The following is a 16,182-nucleotide window of genomic DNA, read 5'->3' on the forward strand; positions in this document are numbered from 1 at the left end:
AACTAACCATGAGCACAAATAGTTTGTCCACTTCCTGGTCAGCGATGACTAAATGTCACACATTTGACAAAAAAAAAAAGAAAAAAAGAAAAGAAAAAAAAAGAGTATGTTTCGTTTTTAAGTGAGGTGCTTTTGTTCAGGGCGACTCCCGCAGTGAAAGTGGTGCATCATGGGCCATGAGTCACCGTGAAAGAGGGCAGATGGACCTATAACCATACCAGCTCCTGACCAGTGTTTGTTCCTCACTGACCTCACGAGGAAAACAGCCTCGATGACTTTCAGGATAAAAAGGAAATGTTTGAAAAGTCCAACTTATTTATTTTCTGTGTACATCTTCTGAATATATAAATCAAACAAACACATTCTGCTGCTGTCTTCATTTTGCAGTTTGAAATGCGCGTGTTGCATCATATCGACGAGGAAAATCCTACTCAGTCGACACTGACTCATACTCAGCAGATAAATTAAATATAGAGAATTAAAAATGAGAACTAGGACATTACTTTTGATTCAAGACTTTCAGATCCATATTCTCACATCAGGATGAGATATACAGTTATAGAATACATAAAACAACTTTATTACTACTAGCAACCTATAAGATATAATAAAAGTGATTATTGCAAAATAAGGGAGAGCAGAGTAGATTTAAGGTGGCTGCTGAGTCCTTGTACACTTAAAGTAAACAATTTTTAACACAATCTGACAAAAAAAACAACAACTGTCCAGCCGGGATATCAATAAAGGGCAGGGTCTGCATCACCAATAATCTAAATACATGTTAACAAACGTATTGACTGCACGCGAGAGGACTGTGAAAGCACGCTCTGTCATGCAGAGATAAACGACCTGGAACTGTCTTTACCGTCACTCAGGGCTGTGTGAATGGCCTCAGGGTTTACACCAGTGTATGCAAAGCATTGGGAAAAGATGTATTCCAAGACGTTTTAAACTAAAACGTGTTAAGACAAGTAGCGACAAGTTCCTTTAAGGAATAACTGACATTAGAGTGTGAGCGTGCAGTGGAGTGACATAAGCAGCCTGTGAAGTTAGTAACGGTGTAGCTGTGAACGTAGCAGAGTCTTTTGTTTTGAAGCCCTCTTTATTAAACGCACATGTATTTCATGTATTAGAGCAAACTGGCAAATTGGAAACTGCTGAGATATGCGAACCATAAGGCGACAGTGTTTATCATAACTCAACACATGAAGGGAAGCGGTGAGAAATGTCAACACATTTTTATTTTAGCCGATATGTCAACAAGCCAAGTGCCACTAAATGTTTTCACGTATACATCGCTCTGTATCATGCAACACAGTTCACCAGCACCACAAACTACCTTCTCCAGAACGGTCGTGAAGTTAAACAATTTGAACAAAGACTGAACTTTATAACCTTCATGAAGGGAAGAGGCATTATTAGTTTAGTTTGTGAGATACAACAGGATACCTAATGTCACTCTGTATATTCATTGCGCAGCGCTGTGTGTCACCTCTACTTGAAATGCATTCAAAATAAAGGCTTTAAAATTCATCAATGGAGCTTCCTTCCGGCTTGAAAATAGATTTTGCATGTTCTGTGGTTGAAAAGCATGCGTGTGATTCTGTGGGGAATAATGCTGTGGTGCTGTAGCAAATGTTTTGGCGTGACCAGATTTTGTGTTGCGACAATAACAGAAAAACTAAAGTGGCACCAGTGTCACCAGTGATCTGTAGCCCGGCTTCTGGTTTCAGTTCTGTAGCAAAATCACAGAACCAGCAAATACAAGGACACGCTTTTAGAGCACATCGGCGACCATGTGGGTATTTCTGCTAGAATGAGAGATGTCATGCTTGGGTTTGTTTTATCGGAGTGGTGGTCAAAATGGTTCACCATTGGGATTTTTATAAAGCAGCAAAAACATGACAACATTCATTGGAAAACAGACAAGATATAAGAAAATAACTAACTGGGTTCCCAAAAGGCAGTCATTTGGGCTGACTAAAGAGGGATTATCAAGCATAAATGAAAGCAGCAATCAGCATTAACCAAAGACTTGATCATTTGTTCCTCTCCAATTATTGTCACGTTTTGTCAGAGCATCATTTTGAATTTCCTTGACTGGACTCGAGCAAAAAAGGCAGAAATGTGAGCACAGCAAGCTGCCTGCAGAACTTGAGTGTGGCCGGGCTGTGCGGCGCACATTAAGTCATTAAAGTCCCTCCCTACCCCCCCACTGTACACACCAGTAACCCCCCCCCCCCCCTCCCAATACTAAGCCTTTCAGACCAAACGCTGCTCTGCCTTCTGCATCTTAATAAGAGGAGGGAAGTGAAGGCATGGCAGTCTTTTAGAGGAAGCCGAATAAATGACTGAACACACACCCTGGGGCGGGCATGCCGGGGGGTTTCCAGGAGGTCGGAGCGAGCGGGGACAATCGTGTCAAGACGAAGGCAGCAGACTAAAACAAAACTGACATATCAAAGCAGCCAAGCCTTGTAGAAGGGAAAAGAGCAGCCAAGACAGCGCATTCAGCTGCACAGCTTGATTCTGCTTCAATGAGAGACAACACGAGCAAAAAACGGCAATTAACGATTAAAGTGGAAATTCCATCTGCTGCAAGGCTGCATCTTTTTCCAATCAAAAACCAGCTCAAACCATCCCAGTGATCCTATGGCCTTTGATCCCGTCCTTGTTTTCTATTCAGAGGTAGGCAAACTATAAATCGTGCCTTTGAAAGATCGCTTCGGCACCCAAACCTTTGTATCTCCTGCCCCTAATCCGTATAATATTTAAGAGCAACTGTTCTTTAGCTTCTTGGTGCAGCCAAACCTCAATCATTACTAAAACAAACAGACTAGGCCTTGAGGCGACTTTCACTGATTTGTGTAGATAAATGCTTTGTCTACATGTAGAGACCATAATCTTTGACAAACCTGGACACACTGGGAATGTGCGATATAAAAGCACACGCATACCGCACGAGTATGAGAACCCTTAAATGAGTTATATTTTTAAATTAGCTTGATGAGAGCCAGTGTGGCCTTAAACTCGGTTTGCTTCTAATGAGATACCAACTGTTTACTACATATCTCCTTTCCTTGTGATAATGAAGGGATTCCTCGGAGGTTGCTGCCATGCTGACACAGCCTTTAGGTGCTTAAATCCAAAAATGGGTGCATTAAGTGCATTTTAATTGACTTATATTTACCCACTTGCAAATACAAAAAAAAAAAAAAAATCATCGAAGACTAAAATAAAAGTAGGTCACTCAAGTCTCCTGTGAGTCATAGATTTAGGCAGGGGACCAAGCAGAGCAGGTATGAGACTGAGCCAGAGCTGAGAGGGGCCCAATGGTACACCGATACCGTTTCATTAGTATTATACAAGATAATCAAGTTTATTTACAACTCTGTGCATTTTGTGGTACAATGTAATATCAAGCAAAATTGGACGCAGAGGTTTAGGGAATTAAAACCAGAAAACTGGAGTGTTACATACTTAACGGCATCATAAAGTTCCACACAAATGTATATTGTAGTCAGGCCTCCTGACGAACATTTAAGCCAAAGTAACTGCATGCAAACTCCTCCACAGTCTTTACATCCCACCGTATGAATTTCCTCAAGTGAAGCAGATTTCTCAGATTGCAGGTGCAGTCTCGAGGCCCCCCGGGCTTTTCTCCCGGGGCACCTTGGCAGTGTGGCTGACTTGTGGGGGTCAGAGCCGGGTATGAGATTTACTAAACGGTTCCTTTTTGAAGTCGGCGACTCACTGCGGTCAAAGCCGTCAGCCACACAGCCACCTGGGGACAACCGCATTTTAAAGCCGGCACTAACGTGCACGTCTCGGGCCCTCTGGCCGATACTTTCTTAATTACATTGGGCAACTGGCACAAACCACGTCGCCTCAGCTATTGAGCCCCTCCTCCAGCTAACCTCTCCGCCCTCTCATTCATTCACCCGAGGGAGAGGCATGCAGGCCAGAGGAAGTATGACTCATCTGTAACAAGATGCATTCTTCTGAATTCTCTACAGACGTGTTGTTTGCTAAGTGAAGAGCACAGGAGGTTTAGAAAGAGAGAGAGAGAGAGGAAGAAACAAGAGTGAGGACACAAATTAAACAATAATCAAGAGAATGACTGTGTGAGAGGAAGAAAGAGGGATATGGGGGGGGGTGATGGGGCAAGAGCGAGTCATCATTTGTGTGGGTTTCCTGGTCCACACAGATCAACATTTCCTCCAACTCCACCGAGAGAATCCTTGGCTTCTCTTAAGGGTTTTCTGAATCACAGATGGAGACTCCAAGAACTACATTTAAGGCTAATCCATCAGGTTTTCATGCAGAAAAAAAAGCAACAAATGACAACAACAGAGAGGTTTTGACGTGCAATTCTGCTGAGCATGCCGAGGACGACGAGGCATTAAAAAAAAGACATGAAGAAAAAGAGTTAAATCATCGGGTCGAACAGATCCACCACAGCGCCTTCCCAACCAACACCACATCTGCAATACTTGGCAATCACCCCTACAGATCATGAGCCTCACACACACACCACATCACACACACAGCCTCTAACTTCTACATGAAGCTATTTGTGGAGCGGCCCACATTAACGTCGTCTGAAATCACAAAACAAATGGAGAAGCTCCACACGGCCTTCAAGTCTGATCAACAGACACGAGGCTGTTGAAATGTGCCCTGTTTTGGGGATTTCATTATAAATGAACGCAGTCCTTAAGACTCCATTATTTAACCTACTAAGCAGATTTAGGACTGTGCTCTTAATTAAAGCCGACCCGATTTGACTTTCCTCTGCGAGTCTGCAGATTGACATTCAAACATGTGAGAAATCGTTCACTCGTAAGACATTGCTGCACAATACACAGCAATAAGCCAATAAACCCATGAGGCCGACATAACTACAATTTGCATTTACAAAATACTAATACTTCTGCAGTAAACGAGCAAGAGATTCTCCCAGCACACACCACGGACCATCTTCTGCAGGTAGATTAAAGGAGAACTTGACTCCAGGTTTGCTACACTCCTTGGCTATGAATTTGCGGTTGACAAGGCTACTCCCCTATCGCTTTGAATCAAGAGTCATTATATCTACAGTTCTGGTGAACCGTACAACATTTCCAGTGTTTATTCATGCTCATACACATGCACACACACCACCGCCTCACAGAACTGTCAGATTATCACACTGTCAGTCAGGTTCTTTTCTCAGTCTGGTTTGTGAGACTCCACACTCGTCACTGTCACGGTATCACCTCTGAACTGACCTGAAACACACGCAGTCCAGAGAAGGGTGGTAACATTTGGGAATATATTGTTGTTGAATTGTCATTTATCTATGGTACTTTAGTAAAAGAGTAGTTTCCCCAATTTGTACAAGCAGTCATAAATAACAGCTCTGTGGCTGCTAATCTGCAGACAGTTGTTGGAGCCACCATTGTTTGTTTTAATTATCTTAGTTAAAAACTGACAGAAAGACACATCTAATCTATATTAAAACGGTCTCGAGGTATTCTGCGGTTTCACCTGGAAGTGAATTCTGCGTCTGCCACAGGAGCCACTGAGATGATTAAAACCGATACCGAATACTATGAAGAAAGCCCTGTTCTTATTACTTAAGCTGTGTCAGTTTAGCGAGCTTCTATTCCTGCACACAGCTTGAAAGTCTCCAAAGAGTGAGAATCATATTAGCATATCAATTGCTTCTAATGGGGAAAGAATAAAAAAAGCTTAAAAGAAATGCACTGACAGTGAGGGGCCTATCACAACTCAAGGACAAAGCACACGATATGATAATTATCAAACCTTCAAGCCACAGAAAAGTCAAGCCGGTCTTATTGGGTTCGACTTGGTTATTCGCTGGCACCAGAGTAAGTCAAATCTAAAATGACACAGCAGTGCTTTACTCTGAAATCTTTTGTTTTACATGTCATTAAGCACCACATTAACTCCCCTTTAATGGGGGGATTTGTAAGCGCCGACTTCGTTTGCACATTTAGTGCACTAAAACCACCTAACACATACAAACACTTCTGTTCATGTACCTCATCTAGGTCCTGAACGTGATCTTCATGCAGAGATAAGATCAAGCCAAACATTCATAATAGACTTGCCACTAAATTTATTAGTCTTTTATGCTACTACGAGGCTGGAATGAGTCTCAGAAACCGCCGTGCACTACAAGAACCACCAACCCCCCCCACCAACCCCCACTCTTTGCTCCTACATTTGCTAAAGTTACCCAGCGAGCACTGGTGTAGCTGCTTACAGTATGGTTCCCCGGTAGAAAGAAAGGCCCTGATTAGCCAGACGGGCTAATCCCATTCAGATAAATCACGTATCTGAGCAAATGTGCCGATAACATTCGGCAGCAAACAGGCTGAATTAAACATGACATACTTCCCTCACCGATTCATGTCCACTTCTAACGCCAACATATAGGCTGGGACTAGTTCACCGACAGATTCAACTCATAGACAGCGAGGAGGGGGGGGGGATGAGGAGAGCTAGGCAGTGTATTGCTGGATGAATAAAAAAATGAAAGTGTCGTGCTTCAGTAAATTCGCTCTCTCCATCCGGTGAGGAGGGTGGGGGGGTGACGGTGGAGTAGAGGTTTGTTTGAAAACTGAACCAGCGCTGTATTCCCACATCCACCCGTATCCAGCGAGGGACTCTTTAAAAATTCATTAATTTACAGCAAAAATAGATTAAAGCACCCAGCTGAGCAAAAATTCAAAATTTGGCTCCTGAAGAACATTAATGATAAAACATCTTCCTCAGCAGGGGGGGGGGGGGGGGGGGGGGGTGCCTGAAGAAGGAGTACTGGCTTCTGGCTTCTTTCACCTTACTGCACCTTGAGAATAATTTATTTTCCATCATTAATAAAATAATGCATTTCTAATTGTCATTTTAATTATGCTTTTCTTCAGTTGGGAAGAAAAAAGAAAAAAAAAAAAGAGCCGAGCAAAAACCTGCATAAACTAATTAAAATCCAACCAAGGATCTGCCATTCCCATGATGCCATGCCAATGTCATTCCATTCACCATTTGATATGTCAGCTGCAGAGACTCAACGACAGCAGCTCCAGGCCCCCAAAAAACACCTAGAACTGCAGTTACAGTAATTGCTCTGGCCAGCGCTAAATGAGGTTCACTTAAGTGCAATTATCCCCCTCTGATCTATCGCATAAAGACTTCTTTAACATGGAGAAGTGGGCTCACACAATGTGACTGCAAACAAGATTCAAATTGGAATCAGGGAGGCATTTCCAGCAGATGAATGGCTTCATAGCTCATCTGCATTCTAGTGATGCACGGCGCCGCTAATGAAGACTGAGCCGGTCCCTTCTCACCAACACGGCTTTCACGAGAGCAGAACTTCACACACCGGATGTATAAGCGGAGTATGGGGAGACTGTCCAGTCCATTTGGCCTGAGCCCGCATTAGAGGACAACCTAGCCTCCACGCAGAGCTAACAGCTGTTTAAAAAGGAAAAGGAAATTGTGTTTTTTTGCCCAATCCAAAAGGTGAAAATACACTTACATTTCAGAGCAGAGAGGAATTCAGACAAGCCCACTTTGGGTTGACACCAAAAGTCATCGTAAAAATGCTCAAAGAAAAAGAGGCCTTTGACCACGCCAAAAATATACATCAGACGTCCTCGTGAATAAATTGCCATCTGCCAATCGCATAACACAATAGGTTTTGGCCCTGAGGGGTAAGATGTGGCCGTCTAATAGGGGTTTCTACAGAGAGTACCTGTTGGGTGAAGTCCAACAACACAGGGTGGTGGGGAGAGGGGGGGTGCTGTGATGGCCATTCATGTTGCCACAGGCTCAACTACCACCAGGAGTCTGATAACTGCATCTCACGGATTCCCATTTGAATAATCACTTCAACAAGGGGAGGAATTAAAAAGCCTCTCAGTGAGATGGGGCTAGGCACAGGGCCACACACTGAATTCAAAATGAGGCGCTTGCATTTAAAAAGTAGAAACCTGTTGTAAAGTCGACTGTACGGGCTTGCAGACCACCCTTGACATCCATCAAAATGAGCTCCATATCATGTCACAATTCCATTTAATGTATTAAATTATATACTATCGCTTTACGGCTGAAGACAAAGGGATTTTTCCTCAGGAGGTGACAGACGAAAACGTGTTACTGCCACCGTTCACGCACAGAACAACAGGAAGACCTTGGAGTAGGTGTCGTGTTTTTAAACCATTAGGCAACAGACTTCTCAAACACCACTGCAGGCTAACGCCACCATTAAAGGGAAGCTGTAACACATCATCCAATTCACACTTTTAAATGGTTACTGTGAGAATAAACAGATGTGTAATCTTCTCTATACTTTCTTCACAACTGCTCAATCCATTCATAAACACCTTGAGGTTGTTTAAAAAAAAATTAAAAACAAGAAGGTAGTCATAAAAAGTTACTAACTCTGCTCAATTTGATGTGAAATAGGAAATAACTACTAAAAAGGCTTATAAATCAGCAAAAACATGCATTAACATGAGCATTTTCATCTGAACACAGACAACATCTCCAGTCGTGAACAAAACTGATTAACTATAAACTAACAGAATTTAATAGATGTTGTAGTAGAGCTCTGAAGGGACAAAATCTGCAATGTGTGCCGTGAATCATATCTCTGCATGCAATCTTTTTTTAAAAAGCAGGCATTGGCTGCACTCTGGGTCTATTCTTTAACAGCCAGCTAGCAAACAACAGCAAAATGCCACTTCCGCTGTCTGTGCCCATTGTCCCACTGCTGCGTTTCACATAGTTGTTTTAATTGACATAAGTTATTGCTTATAAAAACAACTCTTTATTTTAAAAAAAAGAAGCTGAATTTCATGAATGGCAGAGGATTTAACTATTTCCCATGACCGAGTGAGGAGTCCGTCAGTGACCGAGCCTAAGGACACTGCGATAAAAAAAACCTCACAGGATGTGACAGAGCGACTGACAACTGTGCTTTCTCATTTCTAGACACTGTGACACGTGCAGCTATACTCTGGTTCTGCTTACCTGGATGGAGTGACATCCAAACTCAAAGCATGTGTAATTCTGAAGCTGGATCCAGACGGCTCGCTGTAGGCCCGCTATTTAAAGGATGGGTGATGAAGAAGCAAACTAGGTCTGACCTTTGATTGTGGGTGCTGACTAACACTTTGAGCATTTTCTTAGTCGAAGCAGAAGGTCTGGCAGGGTTAGGGATATTCTGGGGGAATTTATAATGTTTTCTTTTAGTCATAAATTCAACCTATTTATGCTGGCTGTATGACAAAATAAACTTGGGAGAATGGAAGTATATAAAAAAATATATTTTTTTAAAAAGGAGCAGCTATTCATTTGCACCCCATTGCATCTCGGTCGTTAAAATAACAACGTGACATCATTGATACAACTTGCACAAGTTGACAGCAGGGCAAATTAAGAGTTCAGTCATCCATCCTCTAATAAAGGCGGTCAGGGTAAAGCAAGGGCACCGTTTTGTATACAGCTGCACGCAAATGCCACAGCTGTTTAGTTTAAAGTCGTAGCATTAACTAATCAGTGTCTGCCTCGTGCGATCACACACACACACACAGACTGGTTAAAACATCAAAGCAGAGAGAAGCATGCCCTGATAAATGTCGTGCACACGGGTCCAAATATTTAACTGCAACACCGTCTGTGCCATCTCAGGGCAATCCACAAGGGTATATCACCACCACACCAGAGGCACAGACACGGTCCAGAGATTACATTCAGTCGCACAAAATTCACCAGAAACATGCTTTTGCACTTGTTGATTGTCCGGCCACATGACAAACCTGCGCCTTTCTCAGAAATATGGACTAGTTTTTAAATACGAGGATCGTTATTTTTCAAGAGGAGTTTAACCAGCCGCCTGAGAAACAGACGATTGACAGACGAGAACACACACTGCAACAGCTGTGAGTCAAATACCATCAAAGCATGCAGGAAAGCCAAACGACACTGGCTTTACACACACAGATTTAATGCAGGACACACAACGTCTCACATACCAAACAGCTAGCGATAGCTGTTAAAGGGCTGGGATAGGTCATTATAACCACCTAATGCGAGGAATACTCGCATTAGGTGGTTGTAACACACACACACGCACGCACAAACACACGCACACACCTGGCTCAGGAGAGAGCGCCGACAACGCTCAGCTAAAGTTAGCTGGCTACCAAAACTGGCTAGCTAGCTGTCAAAGTTGCCCTGTCAGTTGTCACCGGTTGCACTGCGGTGCTAGCAGGCTAACGCAAGAGCTGTCAACTTGAGATAGTTACAGCAACACGGCTGTGGTGTTCTAAACACTGACCACAGGGACACACACTGACTGGCTCCATGAGGAAAACGGTGCCCCCCCCCCCTCCCCTCCCTCCCGCACGCCCCGCCACAGCGAGCGGAGAGCCGTGTGCCAAGGCCTCCTCACCGGGCTCAATCCATAGAACTTCAGTGCGGCTCACTTCCCCGTTAAAGTCGTCCATTTCGTGGGCCTTAGTTCAACTTCCATGCCCGTGTAGCTCACTTACTCTGGGTGAACGCTGCTGTGACGGTGGCTCTCTGTAATCCTGACGGTAGTTTGAGCTGCCCCCTCCCCTTCCTTCCACCTCCTCTTCTTCTTCTTCTTCTTCTTCTTCTTCTTGAGCTAGCGGGGGCTCCCCCAGAGTGTCCCGTGCTCTTCACGTTATCGTCCTGTGCAAAGAAGCTTCGTAGCCGTAGCTTCACCGGTGTGTGCCCGCGGTGCCTTGGCGTCCCTCTTCAGCTTCTCTCCGCCTTCTCCGGTTCGCCTTTCTCTCGGCGGCCGAGCCAACATCCGGGACTCTCCCCCGTTTGGGTTAGGTGCCCGGAACTACTTTCAGATACGACGAGGCATATGAAGGTTTCTGTCTCTCTCTCGCGCGCTCTCTCTCTCTCTCTTTTTTTCTCTCTCACCACCCTGCCGCCACAGAAACTAGCGCGCGGTCAAACGCACAACAGCAGCGGGTGAACCCACACACGAGCTTGTCTATCTCTCAATCAGTTGATCAACAAATCAGCTTTATTTACGGCGCATTGCCGGTGAATAACAACCCAAAGTGCCTCATGGCGTTAGATTATTGCCTGTTAAATGAAGAAGTGAAAAACACGCAAGTAATGAGACAGGATCGCAGAAAAAGTAGAAGACAGTCCACGTGGGCACCACTGTCTGACAATTCAACTTTATTTCCAGACACATGAGTCCATAAAGTCGCCTTTTTTTAAAAAGTTGTAATTTATGGCTTCATTACAGGGTAATCAATTTACATGTTTCAGTTACAAGTCGATAATAGGAACAACTTTTGGGTTGCTGGGGTGTGAAAAATATTTGGTAATATTGCACAATATGCCTAATCATATTACATCATGGTAACCTAGTAATACATATAATTAGGCTTTAATAAGCCTAATTTAAGTCTGCAGTTATGCATGTTAATAGTTTGTTAATAAATTGATTTGGGTCCAGATTTGCTGCCGGTTTTTCCAGAAGTGGAAGTCCTCCATTATGGTTCACTATATGATTTGCTGGAGGATAAACCTTATTAATCAGTAATACCTTAAGTTATAACTTATAAACAATTTTATAAAGATTAATCTTAAAGTAGTGCTAAACGGAAGCTGATAAAAACATATCAAAGATTCAATACATGATTAAAGGAGTTGCCTGAAATAAAATGATTGGTAATAAAACTTGGACATGGACAACATATGCCTTGATAGCCCTACAGGGCAACAGCTAATAATATCTTCACATTCATTTGACGACTACTGCTGAAAAAATAAATACCAGTCTTTCTCTAAACATAATAATTTATTGTTTAAATGTCAGGATGTCCTCGAGTTCCATACTAGGCTAAATGCTGTTTCATATTCTAGTAGTGAAATACTAAATTCATTCATTCTTTTTTCTTGGCCCAAAAATCTTTTAAAAGAAAATGAGTTTGAAATAACTTTAAAAATCCGAGCATGTCTCACTCTCCATTGCACAGCGTAAACTGCACTTGAAGTTAAATTTCCAGGAGAAAAAAAAACAAGGACATGACCTGAATGTCCTCAATGGGAACTGCAGCCCTGGTCCTCAGCAGCCCTGTGAGCTCACACTGACCTCGTCTCAAATTACTCCCCGTACTTCAGAGCTAAACGTTTGTGGTAGATTTGAGTTATAGCATCATGTTTTATATATACTAATTATTTTATGTATTGTTATGACAAAGTGTTGAAACATGTTACTTTTGAGGACTTAAAATATTACTTTATGGTTTCACTAAATAGGTAATTTCAGTCTCACAGTCCTCCAGCTGAAGGCTGATGCAAATGTCATCAGTGGAAAACAATCGGTCTGAAAAAAAGTCCCATGAGACACAGATCTTTGTTGTGTTTTTGTCTTTTTACAGGTTGATTATAAACTAAATATTGTATCTATATATTTTGCTCTTGGGCTATTTGATTTAAATTGTTCTTCTTATGTGATAGTAGCTATTTTGTATTGTATTGACTTTGGACTTTTCCAATTTCATATATCCTGACTGAGTGTCTCTTGAACTGAGACACAGCACTCCAGGTATGGGGTTTTAAAAAACCTGAACCAACGCTTACATTTTCTATTTAACTGGTGGTGTCTCAGTAAAATTACCATTTCGTTTTTATAAATGTGAACATAAACGCGAAATGTGCGGAAACCAATCAGCTTAATAATCAACACAATCAAACGTGCATCAAGGACATGCAGCCATGGTGAAATGATGTGGATGTCTGTTCAGCGGGGCAACAGCGCCTCCTGTGGGTCGGTCAGTGGCACTGCTGTTAATACATAATGTGCCCAGTAAATGATTAATCATTTTGAAACAAAACGTGTCCTTGCCTTTCTGTTCAAAGTGCGGCTTTAGATTGAAACACATAATTAGAGTTTTTGTACACAACACCTTTTCATAACGCTGCTTATCCGAGACACTACAGGTAAAACCGTACATTCAGTCGGAAAGGTTTCCAATAAACCTCTGTGCAGTTGTTTTCACACCAGTCTTTAAATATACATGAAGGCCAGACGAGCTTGTTATTGGTCACATTGGATCTTCACCGGGTTAAACATTGACTTCACATTTCACATCTTGCTCTTGACCTATTTATGTTTTAATTTATCATATATTTTTCTTTTGGATATGACTCGATAACGTGATGTCTCCCTGCAGAGACCGCCATGATGGACCACATGTTCCCAGGAAAAATGTAGCTTTGCTAAATGGGGAATTAAAAGTAAATTTTTTTTTATAAAATCTCAATGTGTTCTCTTTTTACTCTGTATGAAGTTTCGGGGAGAAAGAAAACACACTCAAAGAATAAACTACAGCGAGTCCTACTTTGTATTTCAAAGTAATTATTGTGCCTGCAATTTCAGATACAAATCTCGGGGAGGTTCAAATAGATAGATAGGCTAGAATTGATGATTTAGATTTTATGATTGCAAAACAATGTAGCCTACAATAATCAATTATGCATCGTACCTCTGGATCCAACCAGCATTTTTGAGGAAGTGAGAACTTTTAAGTCAATTCACAAAAAAGGAGACTGAAGGGAATATGAGCACCTAATACTCCAGATCAACGTCAAACACTTCAATGTGTCAGTGGGGACGGTCCAGTTCAAAAGATCCCCTTTAAGAGGAACTTCCCCTCGGCCTTCTGGGTGTATGTGTGCGCCACTGGTGATGCTAATGACACATTATATGAAAGTGAAAAACAATAATTGACGCACGACATTATTTTGCTTGACTCATAAATACCAGTGATGGCGGTAGCGGTAGTACCGCCTGCGGCCACCGGGGGCGCTGATGAGTTTCTTCTGTATTTATAAAGCCCGAAGAATTCGGCTCGGTGGTTTCAGGAAGTGCAGAAGTTGTTGTGAAGAAGCAGACTGAGAAACAACCTCTGAATACAAAGTAGGACATTTCGCAGTTATATCTTTAACTGTTGTGATGAAAGAAGCGTTGTTGTTTTACTGTATTCAGGGTGTTGGCACGGTGGTTAATGATCGTCTAATAGCAGGTAACGGTAACGTGGTGTGTTGTGACAAGACGTTTTAACGTTAAATCTATTTACACTCCGACCTGTAATTAGGAGGAAGTGTTACATTTTAGCTGTTCATAACAGCGTTTCACTTTGTCGAAATTGTGTTGTCACTCGTCAGAATGGTAAATAAAGATATCCACAATTACGAGAAGAAAGTGTTTTTTACAGATCTGTGTAACTTTGATTGTACTACTAGTTCAACTGAACATATCTTTAAATCCTTTAGAAGTGTAGGTGGTCGTTGAAATATTGAATAGCTGGACTGGATATACATTGCAAATATTTGGAATTTAATTATTCTTATCAAAAATAACATTTCAGATATCCACACTCATTATCACGTTTACCATACATGTTTATTGGGCTTTCGATTTAATTGATTGTGCAGAAAGCCACAAATTCATTTTTTTTAAATCTAGTGTAAACATTCTGGAAAAAAAGCCCATTTCAGACCCATAACGACGGTGTACAACAGGTGGCTGATGGTATGCAACAGATACCATCCATGGAAATGTATGCGACTCCTTCTCCAACGGCATTTTAATTCCCTTCACTACTCTGCTACACTGACTGTTCCAATACCCATTACTAACATACTGTTGAGTATGGATCCCTTTGATTCTCACAGTATTCAAGCCAGCATGCTTTTCTGACAGACAACCCTCTGCGAAGCAGACATATGAGCAAGGTGCTATTATGACGAAGTAGTACGTCCCAATTGAATGCATACCGCATTTCAACAGTACTTACTTTGTCTGGGCGGCAGCAGTATGTGCTAAAAGTAAAAGTTTGCAATTTGGAACGCAGCCATTTCCTCATGATGCCCTCTCTCTCTTATTAGGTGATGGCTAAACCCAGAATATCTTCCATTGACGGAAAGCTAGCTGAAGAATTTGCCGTTCCCTCCCACGTCGAGGAGGTCAAAGAGAAGATGGCTGCTTTCGCCAGGCATCATGTGGCGGTAGGTCGCAGGGTGGTCCTCATCACATCAGGGGGCACCAAAGTGCCCCTCGAGTCCCGCACTGTTCGCTTCCTCGATAACTTCAGCAGCGGCAGACGAGGAGCCTCCTCGGCAGAGTATTTCATGGACTCCGGCTACGCCGTCATCTTCCTACACAGGCATCGCTCCCTTTACCCCTACGCGCGGATGTTCTCAAACATAAACATGCTGGATGCCCTGAAGTTCAGTGGTGGAGGAGCAGCATCATCATCCAGTAACTCTGGTGAAGTGGTGGTCAACCAGCAGGTGCTTCCCAACATTGCCAAAGCGCTGAAGCGATACCAGGAAGTGACAGAAGGCGAACTCCTTCTGCCCATAGAGTTCAGCACTCTGTCCGAGTATCTGCATCTGCTCAAAGCAGCAGCACAGGCGCTCAGCGTAATAGGTACAGAATAACAACTTGCAGGTTCCAGGTTGTGGCTCTCATCCAGCATATTGTTCATAACTCCGTATTCTGCACAGGATCCAAGGCCATGTTTTACTTGGCTGCAGCTGTGTCTGATTTCTATATCCCAGCATCAGAGATGCCTGAACACAAAATCCAGTCTTCCAATGGACCACTTCAAGTGAGTGAGAAAATAAAAGTTTGAGCAAATATAACTCTTTTTTAGCCTTGCAAGCAGCACGGCTCAAAGTCGGTCACTGCGTTTAGCTGTAGACTCTTAACCTTGTAATTCATGAGAATGAACTTGTTTTTTCTGTTCTCCCCTTCAGCTCAGCCTGAACATGGTTCCTAAGATTCTGTCTCCGCTGGTGAAGGACTGGGCACCTCAAGCTTTTGTCATATCCTTTAAGCTGGAGACGGACGCGGCCATCCTGCTGGACAAGGCCCGGCGGGCTCTGGACACCTACAGGCACCAGGCGGTAGTGGCCAACGTGCTGGACTCCCGACGGGGTTATGTGGTGGTGGTGACCCCCGAAACTCAGGCTGAACTGATCATCACAGAGGAGGATGTGAAGAACGACGTGGAGATAGAGGAGAGGATAGTGAGCAACCTGACATCGGCACACAACAAGTTCATAACGCAATAAGGAGGTTGACAGAAAGCATCAACACTGCATGTT

General features: G+C 42.9%; 2 protein-coding genes across 2 annotated transcripts in view; one reads left to right on the forward strand and one right to left on the reverse strand.

The window, feature by feature from the left end:
- The window catches only part of foxj3 (forkhead box J3), a 68,284-nt gene extending 57,545 nt beyond the window's left edge, over window positions 1–10,739 (reverse strand). The window contains exon 1 of the mRNA XM_079296209.1: window positions 10,566–10,739. The gene's annotated coding sequence lies outside the window, so the exon portion shown is untranslated. The remainder of the gene's footprint in view (window positions 1–10,565) is intronic.
- A 4,198-nt stretch (window positions 10,740–14,937) lies between these two features.
- Window positions 14,938–16,159, forward strand: ppcs (phosphopantothenoylcysteine synthetase; the record flags this gene model as incomplete). The annotated part of the gene is given in 4 exon segments (XM_079297023.1): window positions 14,938–14,955; window positions 14,959–15,502; window positions 15,580–15,683; window positions 15,832–16,159. Coding segments are annotated over 4 exon segments (984 nt in total). The 3' UTR covers window positions 16,150–16,159.
- Window positions 16,160–16,182: the final 23 nt, after the last annotated feature.

The sequence above is a fragment of the Melanostigma gelatinosum genome (assembly GCF_949748355.1).
Source record: "Melanostigma gelatinosum genome assembly, chromosome: 3".
NCBI classification, from domain to species: domain Eukaryota; kingdom Metazoa; phylum Chordata; class Actinopteri; order Perciformes; family Zoarcidae; genus Melanostigma; species Melanostigma gelatinosum.